General features: G+C 43.4%; 1 protein-coding gene and 1 non-coding gene across 2 annotated transcripts; one reads left to right on the top strand and one right to left on the bottom strand.

The window, feature by feature from the left end:
- Positions 1 to 3,625: 3,625 nt before the first annotated feature.
- Positions 3,626 to 23,040, top strand: MAJIN (membrane anchored junction protein). The gene is made up of 8 exons (XM_036326955.1): positions 3,626 to 3,726; positions 9,876 to 9,921; positions 13,970 to 14,061; positions 15,793 to 15,856; positions 19,998 to 20,070; positions 21,357 to 21,474; positions 22,059 to 22,100; positions 22,842 to 23,040. Exons 1-8 carry the CDS (start codon positions 3,626 to 3,628, stop codon positions 23,038 to 23,040), a joined length of 735 nt encoding a protein of 244 aa, XP_036182848.1.
- Positions 23,041 to 23,666: 626 nt separating this feature from the next.
- Positions 23,667 to 23,799, bottom strand: LOC118665566. Its single transcript, XR_004970673.1, has one exon. It is a non-coding gene; the product is annotated as a small nucleolar RNA SNORA44 (small nucleolar RNA).
- Between the last annotated feature and the right edge of the window lie 1,186 nt (positions 23,800 to 24,985).

Here is a 24,985-nt window from a genome sequence, read left to right on the forward strand (position 1 = left end):
ACTGAGATGAAAGCTAACCAGTTTCCTTCTCTTGAATTTGCTTTTCTAGTGAAGCATTAATGGAGAAACTTCAGTTCTATCAAAACAGCTAATGTTTATATAATACTCTAGAGTTTATGAGTTTATCTCATTCAGTGCTCACAACAATTCTAGGAAGAGGTGGGATCCCCATCTGTCGATGTAGAAACTGAGAAATGAAGAGGCTGAATGAGTTGTTCAGGGTTTAATAACTAATAAGAGGCAGAGCTAGGACTCAGGCCTTGGTCTTCCAATTCCAAATCTTGTGTCTTCCCCACTATCCCACACTGCCTATAACTTCATGTTTTGTGATCACCTAAAAATGGGCTGAGAGTCTGTCCCTTCATCTACAAGATTCCATCAGCTTAATAGTTACAGGGACACCGAGTTGCCATTCGTGACTGCAGTCTTCATGTTGGAAAATAACCTTGTGAAATCTTTGAACCACTACTACTATGTGGTTGTTTTTTTTAAAATAAAATTTTTAAAATATTTTTTAAAAATTTCAGAGAGGAAGGGCGAGGAAGAGAGAGAGATGTCAATGATGAGAGTCATTGATCGGCTGCCTCCTGCACGCCCCCTACTGGGGATTGAGTCCACAACCCGGGCATGTGCCCTTGACCAGAATCAAACCTAGGACCCTTAATTCCTCAGGCCAGCGCTCTATCCACTGAGCAAAACCAGCTATGGCACTATGTGGTTGTTTTGGATTATTTTGTGTAATCTTTATTTCAGATGAGATAATTCATGTATGGTGTTTGTTTCTGAAGTGGGCAGCCAACAATTAATAGGAATAGGCCCCAGCTAGAAGAGGGCTGTTTTCACTTCTTTCAGGAGGGCAGTACATGAAGTTTCTTTTCTGGATTGTCATTTCCAGCAAATGTCCTTCATTTCCTTTGCTCTCATGCCCCAGCCCTCAGTCTGCAGGGATAGATGATTGTATGTTAGAACCCTCTGAATAATTGAAATCTAATTTTTTGTGACAGCAACCTAAGTCTCACTAGTTGGACTCTCTGCCTACTTAGAAAAGTCGTCTATAACCCAGAACACCATCAAATCTAGCCTGGGTACCTGCTATGCCTTGAGCATGGAGAATCAGCAAGATTTTTCTCAGGACATGAACAGTATTTCCCCTTTGGTAACTTTGCAGTTGGCACCAACTATTTCTCTTCACTTTTGACTGCAATTCTAGTCTAAATAGTCTACTAGGCTCTGGCTCCAACCTCCGGTCATTCTAATCCCAAGCAGCTGAGATCAGACACTGGGATATCTCTTTACTGGCAGCCCTAGGCTTGAACTTTGGAAATTGTGGGAAATTCCATTTTTTGGGCACATAGGTCTTCTGGCTCCACCATATATGAGTTTTCCCTGCTGAGTAGAAATGGTATCAGTAATATAGAGTAAAGAATAATGAAAATAGTCCTTTATGTGAGGATAACATTTTAGTACTTACAAAATGATTTTATATTTTTTTTTCTTTATAATAATCCAGGAAACAGAGTGGAAAAGTGGTTAAGATCAAGTCTGGATTTATATTGTCTCAGTTTGAATTTTATTTCCAATATTCAAAGCTATGGAGGTTACTTCATCTCTCAGTGTCTGTTTCCTCATCTGTCAAATTTAGACTACTTACCTCATAGGCTGATTATGAGGACTGAGATAAGAAGGCATGAAAAAAAATTGGTAATTATTGTATAAACTAGAGGCCCCATGCACGAATTTCGTGCACGGGGTATGTGTCCCTCAGCCCAGCCTGCACCCTCTCCAATCTGGGACCCCTCTCACAATCCAGGACTGCTGGCTCCCAACCACTCGCTTGCCTGCCTGATTGTACCGAACCACTCCCCTGTCAGCTGATCGATGCCTAACTGCTCCCCTGCCGGCCTGATTGCCCCTAACTGCCCTCCCCTATTGGCCTGGTCACCCCTAATTTCCCTCCCTTGCCAGCTGGGTCGCCCCTAGCTGTCCTCCCCTGCAGGCCTGGTTGCCCCTAACTGCCCTCCCTTTCAGGCCTGGTTCCTCCCAACTGCCCTCCCCTGCCGACCATCTTGTGTCCACATGGGGGCAACCATCTTGTGTGTTGGAGCAATGGTCAATTTGCATATTACTCTTTTATTAGATAGGATAAGAAAACCAAAGGCCAGAGAAGCTAAGTACTGACATTGGAGCTGAGATTTAAACCTAAATTGTTCTTACTTTTTGCCTGTTCTCTCTACCTTATCTCTGCTTCCTCTGAAATCAATACCTTGCATTGTATAAAGGTAGCTTTAAACTTCAACAATGGACCTCTTACTCTCATTATTTATTATTTCAACTTCTATATGAAGAGACAAAAAGTGCAGGGTTTATTATCTCTATAAAGAAAAAGGAGGCTCAGAAAAATGGTAGTGACTTTCTAGAACATCACAGTGTGCTTGATTCCCAGCTCTGAGCACAAACCAATTGCCTTTTGGAGGAGAAGAGACATGCCATCCTTTTTCCATCTCTTCTCTTTCCTGAGTTTCCCATAAAGGATTTTTTAAAAAATATATATATTTTATTGATTTTTTTACAGAGAGAAAGGGAGAGAGAGAGTTAGAAACATGGATGAGAGAGAAACATCAATTCAGCTGCCTCCTGCACACTCCCTACTGAGGATGTGCCCGCAACCAAGGTGTATGCCCTTGACTGGAATCAAACCTGGGACCCTTCCGTTCACAGGCCGACGCTCTATTCACTGAGCCAAACCAGTTAGGGCACCGTAGAGGATCTTAAGTGGGCAGAGATTCTGGACTAGGAAAACTGAAACAAGTGAGTGCTAGGAGGGTAGTAGACACTTGTGGCACAGTGCAGTCTCACAAGTGAAGAGGAAGAGTGAGTGAGAGGGAGGGAAGGTGAGGCATTCCTCAGCACCATTGGGAAACGTTGGTGTACGTCCTTATTTGCTGCACTGGCTGTGGCAGGGGGGTGTGCTCCTCTCTTAACTGCATGTAAAATTAATAGCAGAGGTCTTCCTAATTTTGCCACTTACTGGTATATCATTTAGATTGTTTCATTATTTCGCTTGAGCTCTGTTCACATTGGCCTAGAGAAAGTGAGGACAAGGGCAGAGAATAGATTCAAGAAATATTTGGAGATAGGTACTTAATTCTAACAAAAACCTGGTGAGTCATCAGATGTTAGTTTTAGTCTTATGGAAGAGAAGTGCACAAAGTTGTAAGGTAAATGTGAAAACTCGTTCAGGACTTTTGACTTCAAGTATAGAGATCATCCCAAAACACCGTGTATCCTCCCCATGCAGCTAGGATAATGGTCTAGGTTAGTGGTCAGCAACCTTTTGGACCTCGCAGACCACCGGTTGGTGACTGCTGCTCCAAAGGTTTCCTTAAACCAGCAGTCGCCAACCTTTTGGACTTCACGGACCACCAATGGTCCGCAGACCAATGGTTGGGATTGCTGGTCTAGGTCATGAATATCAGAACTGAGTCTGGGACATAGGCAGTGGTGCTAAGTATTGAACATTTTACTCATAAAGAATGCTACAGATTGAGCAGGCTCTCTTTCCCATCTTCAGCTTTTTAATAATTCTCTAACATTTCTATTTTATTTAGGCTGTTGTTTGGAAGCAATGAGTTTAAAACCCTTCACCTACCCATTTCCAGAGACAAGATTTCTTCATTCAGGATCCAGTGTATATAAATTCAAAATCAGATATGGTGACAGCATCAGGTAAATTTAAAGCTAGGAGGGGGTAGCCTTTGTAAACCAGTTAGTGCATTTTCTCACAGATAATCCCTTCTTTGCCTTCACCCAGTCCAGGAGACTGGCTGAAGAGGCACGTTGTAGGTCTTTCCCAGGTATTTTATATTCCATATGTTACTACTCATGTAAATTCCTAAATTAGTGATGGCATACCTTTGGGGCAATGGTTCTCAAATTTTTATCTCAGGACCCCTTTGCACTCTTAAAATTATTGAGTATCTCAAAGTTTTTGATTATGTGGGTTATAACTGTCAAAACTTATATGAAAGTTAAAACAAAATTAAAATAACATACATACTACTTTGAAAATATATATCATTAACTTTTAAAAATTGATTTAGAGAGAGAGGAATTGAAGGAGAGAGAGAGAAAGAGGAACATTGATTTGTTGTTCTACATATTTTTGCATTCATTGGTTGCTTTCTCTGTGTGCCCTAACCGGCGATTGAACCTGCAACCTTGGAATATGGGACAATGCTCTAACCAAGTGGGGCCTTATATCCTTAAATGTTAACAAATAACATTTTATTTAAAATAATTGTGTAAAAAAAATTTTTTTTAATTGATTTCAGAGAGGAAGTGAGAGGGAGAGAGAGATAGAAACATCCTTGATGAGAGGGAATCATTGATTGGCTGCCTCCTGCACGCCCCCTACTGGAGATTTAGTCCGCAATCCCAGCATGTGCCCAGATCAGGAATTGAACAGTGATGTTCAAGCACTGAGCCATACCAGCCAGGCTAAAATAACTGTATCTTTTAAAAAATTAATGAGAGCCCTAACCAGTTTGGCTCAGTGGATAGTGTGTCGGCCTGCGGACTGAAAGGTCCTAGGTTCGACTCCAGTTGAGGGCACACTCCTGGATTGCAGGCTCGGTCCAACGTACAGGAGGCAGCCAATCAATGAGTCCCTCTCATCATTGATGTTTCTGTCTCTCCCTCTCCCTTCCTCTCTGAAACCAATAAAAATATATTTAAAAAATTAACGAGAAGGTTGACATTGTTTACATTCCTGGGATTTGTTCCAGAATACAAGGATGGTTCAACATACAAAAACCCATCACTATAATATGCCACATAAGGCTACTCTCCCTCCCGAGAGTATGCCCATGCCTTTCTTCCCTCTCAGGCTTGCATTTTCTAAACTCTGTAAGAGTCCCCACAAGACTTGCAACCAGGGAAGCAATAGACAGTGGCAGCTCATCCCGGGCTAACCGCCCTCCCCCTTTTTTTAATACTCGATATTTTTCCATTGATTTTTAGAGAGAGTGGAAGAGAGAGGCAAAGACAGAGAGAAACATCAATATGAGAGAAACATTGATTGGTTGCCTCTTGCACGTGCCCTGACCAGTACCCGGGCTGGGGAGGAGCCTGCAACCCAGGTATCTGCCCTTGACCGAAATCAAACCCAGGACCCTTTGGTCCATGAGCCAAATGGGCTAGAGCCCAGGCTAACCCCTTGAACCTGTCTCCAAGGCCCCCTTTTCTCTGACTTTCCAGTGAGCCAAAGCAGCCCTGCCTAGGCTCATTTTTTGTCTATATTTCTAGAGAGCCAAAGTAGCCCTGCCTAGCTCTCTCCTGTTGTTTCTTCTGTCCTCTAACTTTCCAATGAGCCAAAGCAGCCCTGCCTAGCTCTCTCCTGTTGTTTCTTCTGTCCTCTAACTTTCCAATGAGCCAAAGCAGCCCTGCCTAGCTCTTTCCTGTTGTTTCTTCTGTCCTCTAACTTTCCAATGAGCCAAAGCAGCCCTGCCTAGCTCTTTCCTGTTGCTTCTTCTATCCTAATTCCTTCCTTGTTTCACTCTCCCCAGCTTTAATAAACATATTCTCAAATATATATATGTAAACACACACACCCCACATTAATATAATGAAGGAGGGAAAACCATATGATCATCTCAATTGATGCAGAAAAAGCATTTAACCAAATTCAGCACCTTTTCGTGATACAAACAATAAACTAGGGATAGAGGTGAACTTCAACATGATAAAGGCCATGTATGAAAAACTCACATCTAACATCATAGTCAAATACTCTTCATACTTAAAGCTTTTCCCTTAAGATCAGAAATAAGTCAAGGATGCCCACTTTCACCACTTTTATTCAATATAGTACTAAAGTTCTAGTTAGAGCAATTAGTCAAAAATATAAAATGCATGCAAATTGGAAAGGAAGGAGTGAAACTATCTCCATTTGCAGACAATATGATCTTATATGTAGAAAACCCTGAAGAATCCACATAAAAGACTTACAGCTAATCAATGAATTCAGCAAAGTTACAGGATACAAAACCATGCAAAAATCAGTTTTATTTGTATACACTAGCAACAGACCATCTGAAAAGAAAATTAAGAAAATTATCCCATTTACAATAGCATTCAGAAAGAAAAATATAATTAGCAATAAACTTAACCAAGGAGATGTAAGACTTGAACACTAAAAGCTACAAAAAAACAACAACACCTGAAATAAATTGGAAACCCAAATAAATAAAATTTTGTGTTCATGGATTAGACTTAATATATAGTTAAGATGACAACAGTACTCAAAGCAATCTACAGATTCAGTGAAATCCTTATCACAGTCTCAATGGCTTTTTTTTTTTTTAAGAAATGGAAAGCCCATTCTAAAATTCATGTGGAATTTCAACGGACCTCAAATAGCCAAAACAATCTTGAAAAATAGTAAAGTTGAAGGACTCACACTTCCCAATTTATTTATTTAAAAATATTTTTTATTGATTTCAGAGAGGAAGGGAGAGGGAGAGAGAGTTAGATACATCAATGATGAGGGAGAATCATTGTTTGGCTGCCTCCTGCACGCCCCCTGCTGGAGATCGAGCCTACAACCCAGGCATGTGCCCTTGCCTGGAATTGAACCCAGGATCCTTCAGTTCACAGGCTGACTCTATCCACTGAGCCAAACCAGCTAGGGCACACTTCCCAATTTAAAAACTTACTATAGAGCTACAAGTAATAATAATAAAAAAAAATGTGGCACTGACATAGGAACAGATATCCAGACAACAGAATAGAATTGAGAGCCAAGAAATAAACCCTTACATCAATGGTCAAGTTATTTTCTAATAGAAAGCCAGGACCATTCAAAGGGGGAAGAATAGTCTCTTTAACAAATTGTCTGAGAAGGCTTGATGTCCACATGCAGAAGAATGAACTTAGACCTTTATTTTATCCAATATGCAAAAGTTAACTAAAAATGGATCAAAGACCTAAATTTAAGAGGTAAAACTATACAACGCTTAGACGAAAAAAAAAGAGCAAATCAATATGATTTTAGATTTGACAATGGTTTATTAAATACAACACCTAGGCAACAAAGTAAATGAGACTTACTAAATTTTAAAAAATGTTGCACCGAAGAACATCAACAGAGTGAAAAGGCAACCCACAGATGGGAGAAAATATTTGCAAATTATATATCCAGGCCCTGGCCAGTATGGCTCAGTTGGAGCATCTCCCCATGCACTGGAAGGTCACGGGTTCAATTCCTGGTCAGGGCACATAGCTAGGTTGCTGGTTTGATCTGTTGGGACACATAGGAGGCAACTAATCGATGAATCTTTTTCACATCCGTGTTTCTCTCTTTCTCACTTCCTCCCTCTCTAAAATCTAAAGAATAAATAAAATCATGTGTCCAGAATATATAAAGAACTACCACCCACAACAGATAGATGAACAATCCAATTAAAAAGAGAGCAAAGAACTTTGAATAGATATTTCTCCAAAGAAGATATACAAGTGACCCATAAGCACATGAAAAGATTTCTGTTATTATTACTCTCGAGGGAAATGCAAATTAAAACCAGACTTAAATACCACTTCACACTTACTAGAATGGCTATAATTTTTTAAAAGTATTTTTTTATTGCCCTGGCTGGTTTGGCTCAGTGGATAGAGCCTTGGCCTGCAGACTGAAGGGTTCTGGGTTCTATTCCAGTCAAGGGAACACTCCTGGGTTGTGGGCTCAATCCCCAGTAGGGGTCGTGCAGGAGGCAGCCAATCCAATGATTCTCATCATTGATGTTTCTATCTCTCCCCTCTTCATCTCCGAGATCAATTAAAAAAAAATATTTTTTAAAAAGTACGTTTTTATTGATTTTAGAGTGAGAAGAAGGGAGAAGGAGAGATACATCAATGCGGTTACCTTTCAGTACATGGGATGGCGTGGTGTTCAACAAAGTGAGCCACATCAGCCAGGGTTATAATTAAAAATTTTAAAAAAGGAAAATTACAATTGTTGCCAAGGATGTGGAGAAATTGGAATCCTCATATATTGCTGGTGGAAATAAAATGGTGTAGCCATTTTGGAAAACAGTTTGGCAGTTCCTCAAAAAGTTAAGCATATAGCCCAGCTTGGCGGCCAGCCGGCATGGCTTGGTAGTTGAGCATCGACCTATGAACCAGAAGGTCATGATTTGATTTCCGGTCATGGCACATGCCCAGGTTGCGGGTTGGATCCCCAGTGTGGGACAGGATAGCTCAGTTGGTTAGAGCGTTGTCCTGATATGCCAAGGTTGTGGATTTGATCCCGGGTCAGGGCACATATAAAAAGCAATAAATAAATGGACTTTTTAAACTGTTACATTAAAATTCATTGGTCATTCTTGTTCTTTGAATGAGTCTTTTACGTAGAATGATTTGTAAAATAATTGTTTCATTGGTCATTTGGAAAGGGTCACTGACTTATGCAGATCATCCAAACGTCAACACATTTCATTATACAGGCATACCTCGGAGATACTGCGATTTGTGTCCAGATCACCGCAAAATAAAGTGAGCCATGATATTTTTGCAGGTAGAGTTTTGCCTTGAATTTTCAAAAAAGGCAACATCTATAAAGCACAGTAAAACAAAGCATAGTGAAACGAGATGTGCCTATATAATATCAAAATTATATTTGCCTAGCTGGCATGGCTCAGTGGTTGAGCATCGACCTATGAACAGGAGGTCACAGTTCCATTCCTGGTCAGGGCACATGCCCAGCTTGTGGACTCTATCCCCAGTGTGGGGTGTGCATGAGGCAGCCAATCAATGATTTCTCTCATCATTGATGTTTCTATCTCTCCTTCTCACTTCCTCTCTAAAATCAATAAAAATATATTTTAAAAAGTCATATTTAATATTACTACCAGTCTCATCAGAAAAATGTTTAAAGTACTTGGAACCTGCCAACCTCAGAGTGGTGGACAGAAGTTTTCCAAAGTGCAAATTTTTGCTTCAAATCCTAAAATTTATCATTGACAACAAATATTATCAGTTGTCATTTGACCACAAATCCTTGAGTTTATAAGCTCACTGTTCATTTTTGAGAAAATTTCATATTACCAAGTCTGAATAACAGCCGTAGTCTGTGTCAACTGACCATTCGAATAAAATACTGTTCCATGAAAAGAGCAGCTAGTTCAGTTTTCAGCTTAATTGCACAAGTGCTTTTACTTCAGACACCTCTGATATTTCTGTAGGCAGAGTGCTTTATGCGTGCTTCCCTCTTTATCACATAATATTAAAAAGACATGTGATCAAGGGTTGAGATTTTAACAGATTATTACATTTTCATTGCTTTCTCAAGGATATTAAATTAAACTAGATTTTTTTTTTCTTCCTGTGTGGCAATAATGATTATTACAACTGCTAGTATGGTTAAGTGCAACTGGCTTGATTTATGCTAAGACACCAGCAATTTTATTCACCATTGTTTTTGCACTAAAGATTACAAATGTTAGCACAGTGAAAAAGGCATGTAAATTTTAATATTATTATGAAAATGATGTTTGCCTTTGGAGACCCCTTGAAAGGGTCTTGAGAACCCCTGGGGGTCATCTGCCTACACATGACTACAAATGGCCTAACAGATTAGTAACTTTCACAGTGAGAATTTCAGGTCTTGGCAAGTTAGTGGAGAAGATATTTTGGTATATAGCCTTGTACTAATTCTCAGACCACACCTCCTAGGTGATCACTTCCTCTCATGAGCACTGGGTCAGCACACACAATTGTTATTTAGTCATGTTTCTTTAGCTCAGTAGAAGTGTCATTTTTGCTCTCCTGTCTATTGTCTCCAGAACTTTCCCTGGCTTATCTCTTGTTTTCTTACTTTCTAGAGGGGAAGATGTAGAAAATAAGGAAGTCATCGTCCAGGAGCTGGAGGTAGGGAAAGAGGCTGACAACTTCTGGGAAAGTTCTTTAAGCCGACAATGTGTCCATGTCCAAATTTTAATTATTTCTCACCAACTGAGTCACAACCTCCACTTGATTACTTGGCTTCTCCCTGCCACATTTCCTCTGCAAAGAAATTTTACTGTTTTTTCCTGGGTATTAAAGCCTGTATCCTTTCTCAGTTTTCCTAGTTGAAGTGTCAGCACTTTTGAGGCTGAGAGTTTTGTTTCAACCAGAGCTCCCAGCCATGGGCAGCTCTCTTTTGTGGCAGCTGGCATAGAGAAAGCTTCCGGAGAAATGGAAGGACCGCCGCCTTCCAGGGCTCTGGGAAACCTCACCATCCCAACCACTGCCTGGTACTTGACGTCCAGGAAGTTCAATTGTAAATACAGAGACAAGGCTGCTGTGTCTTCATTTTAACTGGAAACATTTTCCATTGCTTTATTCCCACTTCATTTTCATTCCTTTTCCTAAAGCTCCTTTAGCTTTAGGTTTTCCCACAGGAAGACTAAGCAGGTGGACATTGTTATAAATTGGTAAAAGCACTGGGCAAGAGGTTAGAGTTCTGGGAACTGGTTCTGGATTCCAGTCCTGGCTGAGCCACTAATTAGCTGTGTGATCCTCAGCAAATCATTTATCTCTCTGTCTTGATTGCCTCATTGATAAACTAAGAATTTTAAAGTAATTTATTTTCTTCTAACTTCCCAACTCAGTGATTTATGGCTATTGTGGTTTATGAAGACATATGTGCCACATTTCAAAGAATTCAAATATAAATACACAAACACAATACTCAATGAAACAAAAAATTTGAGTCATAGCCTTAAAGATACTTGTGGCTCTTTGGCTAAGTGTTGGAAGTTACATTAGGATCTTGCAGAACCTCAGAGACATTGTTATAAATAGCAATATAGAACGATGGCAGTTTTTTGCTTATTTTAATTGTGAGTAGAGCAGAATTTATTTCACTTTGCTTCAGTTAACAGGGCAGAGAAGAGCTCAAGGAAGCATAGTAAAGTGGAGAGAGCATAGACTTTAGAGCCAGTCAAACCTGGATTTGAATTCCAGTTTTGCCTCACAGCCTGATTTTGGGCAAGTGACCTACCTTCTCTGAATCTGTTTCCTTACCTGTCAGTGAGGTTGATAAATAATGCTTATTTTCAAGATTGTGGCAAGGATTAGAAATAGATATGTGCAATGCCTGTCACATAGTAGCTCAATAAATGGTAGCTAGAGAGCATTTATGTCTATTTGTAATCATACTAGAGGCCCAGTGCATGAATTTGTGCACAGGTGGGGTCCCTCTGGGTAGCCTGCAGGGATCAGGCTGAAACCAGCAGTCCAATGCCGCCTGCAGCTCCTACCTGCTGCTCCCGCTCATCCTGACTCCACTGTGCCTGCCCTGGGCTTGCACCCAAGCAATCCTGATCGGGAGAGGCTCGCGCTGCCACAGCAGCACTTGCCAGCCATGAGCCCTGCATCTGGCACCCTCCCAAAGGGAGTGGCCTGTGGGATCGGTCTGAAACTGGCTCTCCGACATCCCCCGAGGGGTCCCAGATTGCAAGAGGGCACAGGCCAGGCTGAGGGACCCACCAGTGCACGACTGGGCCAGGGAGGGACTGCGGGAGGGCTCCAGGATGTGTCTGGCCCATCTCGCTCAGTCCTGATCAGCTGGACCCCAGCAGCAAGCTAACCTACTGGTTGGAGCATCTACCCCCTGGTGGTCAGCGCACATCATAGCGAGCGGTTGAGCAGCCTTAGCATATCATTAGCATATTACGCTTTGATTGGTTGTTCAGTTCTTCTGTTCAGTTTATTTGCATAGTACCCTTTTATTATATAGGATTAGAGTTTTCAAAGTACTTTTTGTATGTTCTCTTTTGCTCTCACTTGTTTTGAGGCAGATGTTATCATTCTCTTTCATTCATTTAAGAAATATTTATTGATAGGCAGTATAGCCTAATTGTTAATAGTGTAAGCTCTGGAACCCCACTGCCTGGATTCATATCTTGGCTTCACCATTTTATGTAACCTTGTTATTCAGAAAGTCATTTTACTTCTTTTTGTCTGTTTCCTCATCTATAAAATGGGGATAATAGAAGTGTCTATCTCAGAGTTTTTGAGTATTAAATTAATTAAAAGCTTATCATTTTTCAGGATTCTATTCGTGTGGTCCTAGGAAATTTGGACAGTCTGCAGCCATTTGCTACGCAACACTTTGTTGTATTTCCCTGTATCCTTTCATTTCTGGATGGGAATGAGCTACAGTTCACATTGTAGATTCAAATTGAAGCAATAAACCCATAGACAGTTTAGAAGGTAGGTCACGGAAAGGAGAAAAAGTCATCCCTAAAATAGTACTCAGGGATTCGTATTGACTTTCCTCATTCCTTAGCACCATTTTCCCAGATAAAAGCAAATGGGAGAGAGTGTCCCACTTGAAATTCAAACACGGCGAAATCGTGTTGATCCCCTATCCATTTGTTTTGACACTGTACGTAGAGCTGAAATGGTTTAATGAAAACCTGTCAACTGGTAAGTAGACTGATGGCAGTGTGGGTGGTGGAGAAGAAAAAGGGGAAAGTTGAGCGTGCATGGTTAGTAGTGTAAGCTGAATATGGCAAAATGGTCAGTCAGGTTGGGCCCCAATGCATACCACCCAGTGTGGAAGTCAGGAGCATGTGCCCCAACCCAGACTGCCTGGTTCAAATCCTGGTGGCCTTGCCACTTAATCTGAGTGACCTTCGACAAATTTCCTTTTTTAAAAAATAAATCCTCACCCAAGGATATGTTTTTTAAAATTAATTTTTAGATAAATTTCTTAATCTTTATGAAATGGTGAATAATAATAACAGTACCTATCTCATTGAGTTGTTAAAACCATAAAATATATAAATATTGGAGGTTGGAAGTAAGTACACAGTCTGACAGTAATCACTCAGTGAAGGAACCTATTATATGAATACTTTATTCCATTTTAGAGGTTTCAGTAACTTTCAACTTAGTAGTATCTTAAAGTAGTATCTCCTACTTTTTAATCTGAGTCATTACTATTTTTACTTATAATGGGACAAGTAGACACCTGCAAGTTTGATTTGGAAAAGCATACAAAGGCCTTGCCTCAAAATATCTCCCCAATTAATTTGTCACTGGTGCCTGAAGTTCCACCTTTTGTTTCAAAGTTGGGGCCCCTTTTTAAGTGGCATATTGTTAAATATAGTGTGAATCAAACTCTGAATTTTCAGCTTATAAATTATAATAGTTCTAAAATAGAGGAGGAAGAGATTTTTGAAGACTGTATTTCTAGGATAGGTGGTACCAGGCAGAAGGGGAAAGAGAATACACGGAGGGTTGGTCTAGGCTAGGACCAGTGCTGAGAAGCAAATGGTAGCCAGAAATCCAGGTGGATCAGTGTCTTGACCCATTATAACATTTAAATTTCCTGTTACAGGGAAACGAATAGATGACAGTCCCCTTGGATTGGTAAGTTTGCCTCTTGTATAGAAAGTGAAAATTGCCTTATTGTTTCATGTTGTTGAAAATGCAAAAAAATCCTGCTCTAGTCCAGCCGGTGTGGCTCAGTGGTTGAGCATCAACCTATGAACCAGAGATCATGGTTCCATTCCTGGTCACATGCCTGGTAGTGGGCTTCGTCCCCAATGGGGGACATGCAGGAGGCAGCCGATCAATGATGTTCTCATCATTGATGTTTCTTTCTCTCTCTCCCTTTCCCTTGTTCTCTGAAATCAATAAAAATATATTTTTTGAATTGGTTCTTGGGGAAAAAAAAAAATCCTGCTCTGGTCTCTTCCTGTTTTCCCTTGTTGCTGCCCAGGTCCAGTCAGAATTGGATACGTGAGGTCATCTTTTCCCCCGTGGCTAACTTTCTAAGATTGTCCCTAACAGAATGTCTGCCTTTACTTGCAACGTTGACAAAGTTGCCTTTGGCAACTTAAAGATGGGGAGTTCATTGTGCCCTCATGAACTGTGAGCAACTCTGAAGTAGGAGGAATCACAGGCCTCTGGTTCCTCTCTGAAGGTCCCTGCTGAGAGGAAGGCAGCAAGAGTCATGAAGAAGAAACGAAAGCGCATGGAATTGTCTGTCTCTCCCAGCAGACCAGGGCTGGACAGGTCAGTGGTGATGGGAGAGAGTTGAAATCCTGCATCCTGGTTAGGTCAGCTGTTGCTGTTGATTGTTCTTGACCTTATGCGAGTCACTTTCTCTCTCAGGGCTTCATTGGTATCTGCCTGTTCTAGTGGGTGGACTAAGGCAGCGGATGCCAACCGGTGGTCCGTGAGGTCCGAAAGGTTGGCAACCTCTGGACTAAGGAAAGGAAGCAAGTTAATATTTGCAGTGTAATTTGAACACAACCCCTTCCTCAGCAAAGTAGGATTCTTCTGTTCATTAAGACCAAGGCTGAGAAGAAATGCAATCAGATCTATACAGTTGTGTCCAATATATATTCAATGAGAACTTACTACCAGAAAACACAGTAAGAAGGCACAAGACTTAAAAAGTCCCAGGATATTATACAAGAACATAGAACAAATAAAATGTAATTCTATTTTACCTAGTGAGCAGTAAGCTTTTAGAAATCTACCTTAAAAGATAGTCCAGCCCTAGCTGGTTTGGCTCAGTGGATAGCACGTTGGCCTACAGACTGAAGGGTCCTGGGTTCAATTCCAGTCAAGGGCACATGCCTGGGTTGCAGGTTCAATTCCTAGTGTGGGGGCGCAGGAGGCAGCCGATCAATGAATTTCTCGCATCATTGATGTTTCTCTCTCCTCCCTCTCTGAAATCAATAAAAATACATTTAAAAAAAAAAAAAAGGATAGTCCAGTCTAGCCTGGCCAGTGTGGCTCAGTGGTTGAGTGTCAACCTATGAACTAGGAGGTCACAGTTTGATTCCTGGTCAAGGCACATGCCCAGGTAGTGGGCTCAGTCGCCAGTAGGGGGCATGAGGGGGACAACCGATCAGTGATTCTCATCATTGATGTTTCTGTTCCACTCCCTCTCTGAAATAAATAAAAATACATTTTAAAAAAACAGATTTTCAGAAAATTTCTATAAAAATAAAAGATAGTCCAGTTTAAAATATAAATGTCTATAAGAGGGTACCAGTTGTTGGGTGAGGTGCTGCGATATGTGATATTAGGTGGAATATTGAGCACATTGCTAACATGTTGAAGTTGCTATTGAGGAGGCTACTTATTTTCTTTTTTAGATTCTCTGTCAGGGACAAAATGAGTCAGTAAAACAATTCAGTCATTCTTATTAGCACCCAGAGAAAGCTGCTGGAATAATCTTAGGTGTGGTTTGCTCCGCAGCACAAAGTGCTTTCAACCCAGGTTCACAGAGAGCAGCAGCTTTTTTCCTGGGACGGTGGGGGCCCCAAGACATACAGGAGCAGTGAAGGTAGACCACGAGGGAGCTGACTTCTCCACCCTCCTGGTGCACACGGCGGCGAAGAGTGGGAAACTCCTTTCCCAGCCAGGTGGAATGTGAGGGTACTTGGAGGTGTAAAGCTTTGTGTCTCTCCATTTGACTGAATTTTCTGTGGAACTGAAGCTTCATATCTTCCCTTTCTCTGGGTTTTGATGCACGATCAGGTATTTTAAAGTCTGATACCTGCTGTCAGTCCATTTACCTTTTCTCAACCATAGATCCCTACATGTCTCAAATTGGGATTCTACTGTGAGTTAAAGCAGCACCCAAAGAGAAGTTGGCCACACAATTTATTCTGCAGGCCAGAGTGGTATAAAAATAGCCAACCTGCTGAAATATTCATTTGAGCCACGTTTGCTTGAATGTGGTGATGTTGCTGCTGCCAATAACATTTCCTGGGCTTTTTCCCACCTCAGGGCCACGATGAGGACTTCCAGCCAAGGTCCCAGCAGAAAGAAGTTCCTCATGGAAACCAGCAGGGTAAGCACTACCATGGAGGCTTCCAAGCTCTTGACTGTTCCTGCTCTGTTACAGTCAAGTCAGGATTTCTGTTACCAGCACATCTCGGTCCTTACTACAGACTGAGTTGACCGAACTCATTCTCAGGTTTCACCATCTGCGGAACAACATTCAACCATTCTATCCTTGCCACAGCCTGTCTCAAAAGTGGCTGCATAACACTGTACACATCGGTGAATCCTTCTCTTCTCAGCTTAAAAAGCTGCTTCTTATACTTACAGCTGAAATAAGAAAAGAGGTCTGTTGAACTGAGGTAGGATCCGATAAAGGATTTTCTTTTTAGAAACCTTTTTGCCTTCTACATTGGGGCCTGAGTCTAGGAACATCTAGTTTTTACAGACAAGCTAGGCATAAGCACAGGACACTAGTAAGAGAAAACTTAAATAGAGCAGTGATGGGTTGGCCCCAATAGTATTTCATTTCATTTGTGATGTCTGTTCCCCACTTAGGTATTCATAATTCTGCTATGCCTCCATTTCAGGGCTTTTCTGTAGTAGTCTCTAAAATAGTACCCTTTTTCTTTTCCTTTTCTTTCAAAATAGCTGTTATTTAATGGCTTTTTCTTCTCTCTCTCCAAAGTAGCTCTGACCTCAAATATCCAAACACTCTTAACTCATCGCCCTTACCTTCCCAGGACTCCATGATATGATCAGTTAATCAGCAAACATTTTTGCATCCATTCAGCAAACTTTTAGTTAGTCTACTATGTGCCAGGTACTAAGGATATCACAATCTCACCTAAAAATGCCAACAGTGTAAGCTAGGCAGACCATTACTGATAGATATGCTATGTGCAGGAATAAAGGCACCACAAAGGATAACCTCACCCAGATTAGGTGGATGTGAAGGAGGGTTCCTATAGTAGCTCAGAGTAGCTCAAAGAATTAAGGCCAAGAGGAGAGAGTACAGTGCATTTGGTGACTCCAAGCCAGTGCCCCTGGAGCTTGGAGCAAGTGTGGTGCTGGGAGGTGTTACTGGAGAGTCAGCACTGGCTGGATCATGAAAGGCCTTAAGGCTGCCTTCAAGATGACAGGAATTCCCTAAAGCATTTTTAAGTAGAAAAGTAAAATGATTTTCATTCCTAAATGATTCTCTCTCTCCTGTTTGCAAGGCATTGTGTGAGATGTGGGGGCGCACCAAAACATGTAAAATTTGGTTTCTTTTAGTTTATCGTATAGTTGGAGGAAGAATGTACCCTTTGGGACTCAGACCTCTACCTGTGTGGGCAGGTGTGAGCTACAGGGCCTCCTTGTGCCATGGCCAACTGGTCCTGCAGTGATTTTAGGTAGATGGTTGCCCCCTTCTCTCCTCCCATCCTTTAGAGAGGGAAGAAGAACTGAAGAAGTACAATAGGAGTACATGAAGCTTTGGCGAACAAAGATGCTTTATACAACCAAGATAATTACTGCTTAAGGAACATTCCCTTCACCGTCTCCCTTCTACCTTCCTATTCTTAGTTTGACAAATCATCTCCTTCAAGAACAGTACTCACAGTTTCTTATTCAACATAATTACCGTTTCAACCTGATACTGAGTTTAGAAAAAAACTCTGAGCAAGAAAGAAACCCAAAAGGAACATGTTTATTGACTTTGACTCAAAGCCCAAAGACAGTCTCCATTGTAGACCCTGTTCCCAGAGAGAGGATTTCTCCTAAATTAAAGTGATCACAGTGACTCTCAGTGTAAGTCACTTGAACTGTAAAAAATTGAATTTGCTCCTATGGTCCAATGCTTAATATTTTCTCTCCCCTTTGGGGGAAGTTAGGGTGTAAGATCGCAGTGTGGATTATACACGTCTGAACACATTGAGAGCCTATGTGGGGAAAGCTTAAAAGAATACAACACATCTGAATAAGGTCTCTGTTCCATAAAAGGTGTTTTGGGGAGAAGGGAAGACTCATTCATTCCTTTTGTTACCCCAGTTCCAAGACTTAGAGATCCAGAGATTGGAAGGATAAAAAATGGGGGAGAGCCCAGACGGTATGGCTCAGTGGTTGAGCGTCGACCTATGAACCAGGAGGTCACGGTTCAATTCCCGGTCAGGGCACATGCCCAGGTTGTGGGCTCGATTCCCAGTGTGGGGCGTGCAGGAGGCAGCTGATCCATGATTCTCTCTCATCATTGATGTTTCTATCTCCCTCTCCCTTTTTTGAAATGAGTAAAAAAAATTTTTAATTAAAAAAAATAAATGGGGGAGAACAGAATTATGGTCCAGAGGTAAAACACATTGCCATGTGTGTTGGTTGTTTTGTTTTGTTTTCGCTATCTCTGCTTGAATTGCACTTCTAAGCAGATCTGGCCCTGAACATACGGAAGCAACCTTGTGTTTGGTTTTCAGAGTATTGTGTCCCATTGGATGTCCCAGATGATACCCTCAGTCTTATTTCAGGCCATAATGTTTTTCCCTCTCTTGGCATTTGCCAAAGAAGACCTCTCTCAAGATTTCAAGAGAACAGAAAAGCTCAATTATCTTGTGAGGGGAAGTTCCCCTGGTTCAGAAGTAGGCTTTACCTCTTCCCTAGGGCCTTTGCCCTTCTGGTTCCCACTACCAACCTTACTAGATGCTTTCATTAGGGTCAGTGCATCAGGATTGAAGCCCCAAACCACAGTTTCATTAAAATTGTAAGAATCATCCGTTCAAGCTAGAAATCAGAGCTGGGCCCTCTGAATTCCATATCAATCCTGTCTAGAAGAGGTAAGAGATGTCTTTTTCCTTCCCAGACTTTCCTTTCATTTTTATAGGAATACTAGAGGCCCAGTGCACGAATTCATGCACGGGTGGGGTCTCTTGGCCTGGCCAGCAATAGAGGCCAATGGTGGCTGGTGGCAGGGGGCACAGGAGGTTGGCTGTGGGAGTGCACTGACCACCAGGGGGGCAGCTCCTGCATTGAGCATCTGCCCCCTGGTGGTCAGTGCAACTCATAGCGGCTGGTCAACTGGTCATTGGGTCCTAACGGTCGCTTAGGCTTTTGTATATATAGATGACTTAAGTGGCTGTCTATGTAGCCTGGAATTTGATGGTTTGTGGAAAAGCTCATATCAGAAATATCAGCTTATGCTTAGGATGGGGGCTATATCCTAACTTCCCTAGTCGCTTGCCATGCTTCTGCCTCCCAGACCTACTTGGATAGCATAGAGCTCTTGCTGTAGAATTCTTCACCAGCACTGCTTGGTAGTCAGGCCCTCAAGTTCCATAAAAGGTGTTGGGGGAAAATGGGAAGGAAGGGCAAACCCATTCATTCCCTTTGTTGCCCCTGGTGAGGGGAGTGGTCAGTTGGTAGAGATTCCCAAAGAAAACATGATCCAAGTTTCTGGCGCTCAGGTTGTCTACTGGAAATGTGGGTTTGGAACTAGGTTGTAGGATATCAAAAGGAAGGTCTATAAAGGGAAAGCACAAAGAGAAATCATGAGATTGTGCCGTAGTGTGCTGATTGCTTATGCTGTGGTATGTTTCCCCTGCCCAGCTCTAGCCATGCTGATCGTATTTACTAGTACCAGTGGCACTGTGCCTTTGTATATCACATCCATTCTGGAACGGCCTGCTCTCTGACCACCTCCTAACCCCCATTTACTCCCATTATGACAAAATCCCACTCATCCATCAAGGCTCCATTCAAGTAGCACTTCCCTGTGAGGTCTTCCTTGACTAGCTGCCACCTGCTCTCTTCATGTCCTCCTCATCAACCACAGCACTCCATGTAGACGCATGGGGTAGTCTTATCACACCGCCTTATAAGACTTAGTCTGTGTGTCAGTTTACCACATAGATTATACTTTTCTCCACAGGAAAGTTAAGGTCCTCCAGATTTCTGAAGCCTTGGTATTCTGCCATTATTAATAGTTGGCACTCAGTAATACAGAATAATAAATTAAACCCAGCTCGGTTTATTTTCAGCTCTTAAATTGTTATTTTAGAAGGACAGTAGTTAGGAAGCTGAAATGGGGAAAGGACATCATACCGAAGGAAATATAGAACCTGCCTGAGCAGTCAGAAGCCAGGCCCCCAGCACTGATGTGAAATCAATTCACCAACAAATAGCATTCAGACCCCAAGCTGTATAAGAGTAAAGTTTAAAACTTTTTTTGGTCCTCTTTTTATCAGAACATGGAAAGAAACACCCAGCAGAAATGTCAGGAGACTCCAGCATTTGATGGCACTGATGTCCAGGAACAGGGTAGGTTCTGGGAAGTGCATTTATTCTCCTTTAATACTCGTCCTGTCCCCTTTAGTTTTCTGCTGAGCAGAGCAGCTCAGAGCTCTCAGTCTGGGCACGCTCGGTGGGGGTGTGTCTTGCTTCCATGGAGGTGCCTGTTGGCCACCTCCAGTCCTAGGGGCTTGCCCTTGAGTAACAGAAGCCACCCCTCACCCAGCTCCCTAGAGAAGTGAAGGGAGGCAATACATGTCCTTCCCCTGCTTTTGGTAGTGAAACTGATGCTCCCAATCTTTCACATTTCCATGCGGGGTGATAAGTTTTTTTGGTTTTTTTTTTACAATTTTTTTTTAATATATTTTATTGATTTTTTACAGAGAGGAAGGGAGAGAGATAGAGAGTTAGAAACATCGATGAGAGAGAAACATCTATCAGCCGCCTCCTGCACACCCCCCACTGGGGATGTGCCCGCAACCCAGGTACATGCCCTTGACCGGAATCGAACCCGGGACCTTTCAGTCCGCAGGCCGACGCTCTATCCACTGAGCCAAACCGGTTTTGGCTATAAGTTTTACAAAGAAGTTAGAAAGGATGTATGACTTTTTTGTCTTACTGGAGAATGACCTCTGGGAAGCTGTCACTTCTCTTCCCTTCGGGGCATTAGTGTTAATATTTTTTTAAAATATATTTTATTGATTTTTTACAGAGGAAGGGAGAGAGATAGAGAGTTAGAAACATCGATGAGAAAGAAACATCGATCAGTTGCCTCCTGCACACTCCCTACTGGGTATGTGCCCTCAACCAAGGGATCGAACCTGGGACCCTTGAGTCCGCAGGCCGACGCTCTATCCACTGACCCAAACCGGTTAGGGCTAGTGTTAATATTGAAGGTGCAGCAGATGCTCAGCAAGGCTGGGGATGCATGTTGACGTGTTTCCCTTCTAACTCGCTGGTCTTCTGCCCAGCATGGGGACTCGGTATGGGCTGCAGTTATCACAGATACAGGAATGTAAGCAAGTGAGTTCTTCAGCAAGTTGTCATTCCATGTGAAGACACCAGCCATGGTAGGTGGCTGCGACTTAAATAGTGTAAAAATCTCAGAGGCCTGACTTTGAAAATAACTCCAAGGTCAGAGTAGCATCTTACTGGGCTGGGATGAATTTGGGAAAGTCAGAACAAATAATGCATCTGGCTTTAAGAAATCCTGGTGTGAGGCTGCCCTTGGCTCATGCTGAGGGTGTCCTGCCTTCTGCTCATATGAAAGTAGCTTCCGGACTAACACTTTCCCTGCCTGAGTGTTTTCCTTGCAGGTTCTAGGTGGGAGGACAGCCTAGCGGGGGAGATTACCCCACCATTGCAGCAAAGCAATCCGCCTCCACCTGCAGGACCCACAGGCCTGGGGACCAGTGGCTTCTTTGGGTTTTTGAGGTAAGACAGACTTCTCTCCTGCCATCAAACTGAGACTCAGGGTGAAGTAGCTCCAGAGTCTGTCTCATTGGGTCTCTCAGGGAAAATAGAGTAGGAAATACAGCAGATTACCTGCAGAATCTGTTTGTCCAGGATAGATGATGAAAATGAGATTGACCACAAGGCCACTAATTGTGAATTTAATACAAACGGCGTCCTGTTCATGTTTACACACCCCACCCGATGTGCCTGCATTGGGCCTGGTTCCATAAATCCTGCTTCTCGTTGTACTTGGCTCTTTTAGATGATTTGGTTACCAAAACGCTTCCATTCTCCCCTCTGAGTCTAGGCTGTGTCTTCAGAGTCTTCAGAGAGTTAGCAAATCCCTTTGTCTAGCTAGAGCTCAGCCATCCCACTGCAATTCTTTATTTCCCCTGCCTAAGTATAATCTAATTTGGGTACCTTTTCAAATGCTGTTCCAGACTTGAATTTTCACTCTGTGGTTCCCCAGAGCAAAAATGCCCTCGCTAAGGGAGCCCTGATGCGACCTCGGAGAAGAGAAGGGACCGCTGGAGTCTCAAGCTGTTCTGCTTTCTTCCTTGCAGCTCTCTCTTCCCGTTCCGGTATTTCTTCAGAAAGAGCAGCCAGTGAGCCTTCCAGTGCAACCGTGGGAAGTGTCCTCTGCTTGTGACACTCAAGTCATGGGGAATGAGAGCCCCAAACTCCCTGAGTCCTCTTGCTGGCTTGTCCTGTTTCGCCTCTTTCCAATAAAAGTTTTTTCAATTTAAAACTAAGAAAAGCATAGAACTTTCTAAAATGCTCTAGTCTGAGAATTGTACTGCTCTGAGGTTGAGTTTAGATCTTTCATCTCCAGCACTTAGGATCCTTATGGCAGTAAATTATTTATGAACAGTTATTGACTGAGTTGAGTGAAGTGGAGTGTGAGAGAGCAAACTCTTTCCTCAAGATACAGAGAAGCAATTCCTGAAACCTCCCCGGGTCTGCCTGGTTCTTGTTGACAGGATGCTTTGGGTGGGTGCGGTCTGTACCTCACTGCAAACTTTAAGTCCCCTGCCAGCGGTTAGGGTCTTGCCAGACTCACTGTCGGGACAGACAGATTAGATTCCTGTTGTATGGCCAGAGAGGATCAAAGTAATTGTGGGAATTTAGGGAAACTCATTTTAGCTGAGGACAAAGGAATAATTTTTTAACTGTTAGTGATGTTTAGTATTACAATGGACCGCCTTGGGAAGTAATGAGCCCTTGTCACCTCTAGTCTTTAAACGGCTGTTTTATCTGTCAGGTGCTGGGAGGTTCCCAGGATGAGTGGGAACCTTGGGGCTGGACTGCTTGGATCCCGTGGAGACTCCTTGTTTTGCTGCCTTCAGCTGGGGTGGGGAGAAGAGAAGAGGTGGGCTGCTGCGAAAGGGCCTGGGACCTGAAGGGGAAGCCAGCGGGTGTCGGGACTGGAGGACTAGGGACAAGTTGCATTTACAGCCTTTGCCCTATCGTCCCAAGCTCAGCCTGCTTCACAAAGCTGCCGAGAGGCACAATCCGGAATCTGGAGACCTGAGTGCGTCCGACTGACTAGCTTACAGTGAAGCCTTGGCAGAGTCGCTTTCTCTCTGGTTCTTATTTTCTCATCTGAAAAATGAAGGGGTAGGATTTGATGAGCGCTCAAGTGCCTTCCAGCTCTGGTGGTCCCTGCAGCTGGCTCTGCTTTCTCAGCAGGACCCTGAGGCAGTGGCCCTAGGGTGGGGGGCCAATCACCTGATTTCCACCCCACTCAAGCCCCTGCAGCTACTGGTGGCCAGGGGGTCTTTTTCCAACTTGCCACATTCTTGTCCTGAGTGTAATTTAGCACCATGCGTGGACAGCAGATTTGGGTTCCCAGTCAGCCCTGATAAGAACAGCTCTGTGACCTTCAGTAACACTCCTCTGATCTTTAGTTGCCTCACCTGTAAAACCAGAGCCAGAGCTGGACTGAATGATGGGATTTGCTGGGGTCAGCAGCTTCAGGGCTCTTCCTGGCGCCAGATCTCTTGGCCCAGTGACCAGGAGAAGCCCACTCTGGAGCTGACCCCCAGGTGAGAAGCCTGTCACCTGACAGTGGAAGCGAAACTCTGACATTGACCTAGAACTCCCTCTCCCCCGGCTCTGCCTCCAAGCACATCTCAGCAGACTGCCCCTGGTGTAATTTCTTTTTTTGAAGATATTACAGCAAAGGCGAGTGGCAGCTGCCTTAAGTTTTGACTTTGACCTAAGCAGTCAGTGTCTCCAGGTTGCTCTCCCATGCAGCTGGTGAACCCATGGCTACAACCAGCCACAGCCCTTGGAAACATGCTGTCATCTCCCCTGTCCTTAAGAATCTCCCAGACTCTCCTCTGTGGTGGATTAAGGAGACAGGCAGGGCTGAGTTTAGTAGGGTTATTTTTTTTTTAATAGATTTTTATTGATTTCAGAGAGGAAGGGAGAAGGAGAGAGATAGAAACATCAATGATGAGAGAGAATCATTGATCGGCTGTGTCCTGCGCTCCCCCTACTAGGGATTGAGCCCACAACCCAGGCATGTGCCCTTGACCCGAATCAAACCCGGAACCTTGAGCCAAACTGGCTAGTAGTAGGGTTTTTTAAAAATATGTTTTTATATTTAGGGAGAGGAATAGAGAAATAGAAACTTCATTGAGAAACATCATCGATCGGTTGTCTCTTGTACACCCCCTACTGGGGATCCAGTCCACAACCCGGGCATGTGCCCTAACCAGGAATTGAACCAGTGACCTCTTGGTTCATAGGTCGCCACTCAACCATTGCGCCATGCTGGCCAGGCATTAGTAGTTTTAAGGTTGGGGTGGTGAGGCCCTCAATATGAGTGTTCTGCCCAAGGCCACACAGCAAAGAGAACCCAGGTGGCAACAACTCAGCCCCGTCTTGGGCCCTCTCTCCAACTGCACACAGCCGCCCACTCCACCAGCTAGCTCCTGGGCTTCTCGCCACACCTCACTTCCCCAGCCCTGGACCTCCGGCAGCTTTTGGGCAGAAAGCAGCAGATGCCACTCCCCCCAACCACACCTCAGACAAGAGCTGGATCTCCCAGGTGGGCTCGCTGAGGGCTGAGGCCTGAGGCTGGGCGGCAGGCCTGAAAGCCGATCTCCAAGAAGGCGTGGCTCCCTAATGCTGGCAAATAAAAATCCGGAGAACCAGCAAGTTTGAAGACCAGCAGCAGGCTGCTCAAGGAGCCACTCGGCAAGCCACTCAGTTCCTGGGCCTTGGAAGTGGTAAGCCCCTGAGGCAGGAGCCTGAGGGACCTGGGGACTGCAGATGGGGTCCTAGAGGCCAAGATGGGGCAGATGGCGGGAGGCAGATGTTCGTGCTCCAGATGGTGGGAGAAAGGCAGGGGGAACCACCACAGCAGGCTGACAGATCACATCCAGAGACTGCTGCTCACACTGATACCCATCCAGAGAGACGCACAGGCAGACTCACCGGAGGCAGGGACAGGGAAGTCAGCCCCACAGGCTGGCCGCACCCC

This window comes from Myotis myotis, unplaced genomic scaffold (assembly GCF_014108235.1).
Source record: "Myotis myotis isolate mMyoMyo1 unplaced genomic scaffold, mMyoMyo1.p scaffold_m19_p_10, whole genome shotgun sequence".
In the NCBI taxonomy this organism is placed as follows: Eukaryota; Metazoa; Chordata; class Mammalia; order Chiroptera; family Vespertilionidae; genus Myotis; species Myotis myotis.